The following is a 2139-nucleotide window of genomic DNA, read 5'->3' on the forward strand; positions in this document are numbered from 1 at the left end:
TAAAACGCATCTGTTGATACGTCCGACGCTGATCAGATGCGACTGTGTTGAACTGTCTGTGTCTGTGTAGTAGAGATGGGTTCGCTGATTTTGACAATTGAGAGGAGAGTGTCGGGCGCTATTTGCTTGAGCGCGGCCAGCGCTTCCGAGGGAGAAGCGGAAGCCATGCTATCTCGAGCCGTTTCCGAAAACAAAAAGTAACATATAGAGCGAAGCGATTTTTACCTCATCAAGGCCATGAAGGATCAGGCAATGGGAGGTTCCTGCGGCCGAAAGTAACAACTTGCAATCAAAATTATTTCGCGGCAGCTCCCGCTATCAGCAAGTGCCCCTCGGAAGCCTGTAAACAACGATGTTTGTCCTGTTTGCATCCGCCCGTCGTCATTGAACCAACTCCGCATACATGAGAGAAGGCAAGGCTTTGTCTGACTCGATTTCTCCCTACATCCCTCATGGGACGGCACAGGCGATATATATCTTCGCACCCGAGTTTCTTCTCTCATACATGGCGTGCCCGTTGGAATAATGTCTAAATCGAAGGAGGCGGGCTCCGTGAAAGCCCCAAACCTCAACGATGACGAATATGTGGCCCAACTCCTTGTGAAGGATGCGCGTGATAGTTCCCTACGATATTCTGCTATAGGAATGAGTGCTTTTGCTCCACTAAAAAGGTGTGTGTGCTTTTTGTTTTAAACTACTTTATACAGATCTGTGTCATTGTCTGACTGGCGTGGAATGTCCGTCATGTCCGTTGACTCTAGGCCGTCCGCACGAGTCCCAAAACCAAATACTCGATTTTTGAAGAATATACTTCGAGAAACGGACATCCATAATGCGAGTCTTAAAAAAAAGGAGGAGGAAGAGGCCAGTGGGAGAATCAGGGCATTGCGACATGAGAATGGGCGTTCGTCTGGCTCGAAGCAGGAGCGCGATCTGCATAACGTGAAAGCGGCGAAGCGACGAATGGTTGAAGCTACCTTAGACCAAAAATATGAACGTGAACATTGCTCTAAAAGACAAAATGGAAATGATGAGGGGAATCGACATACTTCGCGTGACCGGGAGAGAGAACGAGGGAGGGAAAAGAGAAGCGATCAGAGGATGAGGGGAAGGCGATACGATGAGAACAGCGATGATGACGGTAAGCCCGGGAGACGCACGTCGTCAAAATCGAGACACCATAAGAGGGAGGATAACCGGCCCCACCGTAGCAGTCGTAGCCGGCGGCATGCAGAACATGCTCATTCCCCAGAAAAGCACAGGGCAAGTGATAATTCTCGTGAACGTCGCTCTCACGGTAGAAGGCGCCGTCACTGTGAGTCAGGCTCTCCACCACGACCTCGACGTTACTCACTTGAACACTCCAATTCCCGAAAAGGGAGGCTCAAAGATCTAAATGAATCTCATGATGAACATCCCCGAACCGGCACAGACTGTACAGCTACTCCATTGCGAGACAAACTACCTGCTGCAAATGGGGAAAAGTCTCCAACACATCGTCAAACTTCAACGCACCACGGCGGTCCCGACTCCGTATCTCCGTCGCGAAAGCTTGATACCATAGACCCATCAGATTCAGATCCAGGTTCAGATTCAGATCCGCTAGAAAGCCTCATTGGCCCACTTCCACCCCCTGCTGAAAATGAAGCTCCACCGCTCCGGTCTCGTGGTAGAGGTGCGTATAAGAACAAAAGCAACATCGATTCCCACTTCGCATCTGGTTACGACCCGCTCCTCGATGTCCAACCAGATGACGACGATGGGGATGGCTATGGTAACACGACCAACCCCAAAAATCACATCCGACGAAGGCCGGTGGCTGGCCTGGCGACGGCAGAGGACGATGACTGGGACATGGCTCTTGAGGCGTTGCGGGATCGTGCTTTGTGGAGGCGGAAGGGTGCAGATCGGCTTCGTGAAGCTGGGTTTGATGAAGGGACTGTTGAGAAATGGGCTAGTAATAGGGCGTTTGTGGGGTTGGATGGTGGTGCCAATGGCGTGGGGCACAGAGATATTGGCCGTGATAGGGATAGGGATGTGGAGGATGTGAAGTGGGTGAAACAGGGAGAAAAGAGGGAGTGGGATCGTGGGAAAGTTTTGATGGATGACGGGCGCGTTGATGTTAGGCCTGAGTGGTAG

At 51.3% G+C, this 2139-nt stretch overlaps 1 protein-coding gene across 1 annotated transcript; it reads left to right on the forward strand.

Moving 5' to 3' along the window:
- Nucleotides 1–525: 525 nt before the first annotated feature.
- HCAG_07250 (predicted protein) lies at nucleotides 526–2139 on the forward strand (the record flags this gene model as incomplete). Its single annotated transcript, XM_001537778.1, has 2 exons — nucleotides 526–671; nucleotides 708–2139. 2 exons carry the CDS (start codon nucleotides 526–528, stop codon nucleotides 2137–2139), a joined length of 1578 nt encoding a protein of 525 aa, XP_001537828.1.

Source organism: Histoplasma capsulatum, genomic scaffold, assembly GCF_000149585.1.
Source record: "Histoplasma capsulatum NAm1 scaffold_8 genomic scaffold, whole genome shotgun sequence".
Taxonomy (NCBI): Eukaryota; Fungi; Ascomycota; class Eurotiomycetes; order Onygenales; family Ajellomycetaceae; genus Histoplasma; species Histoplasma mississippiense.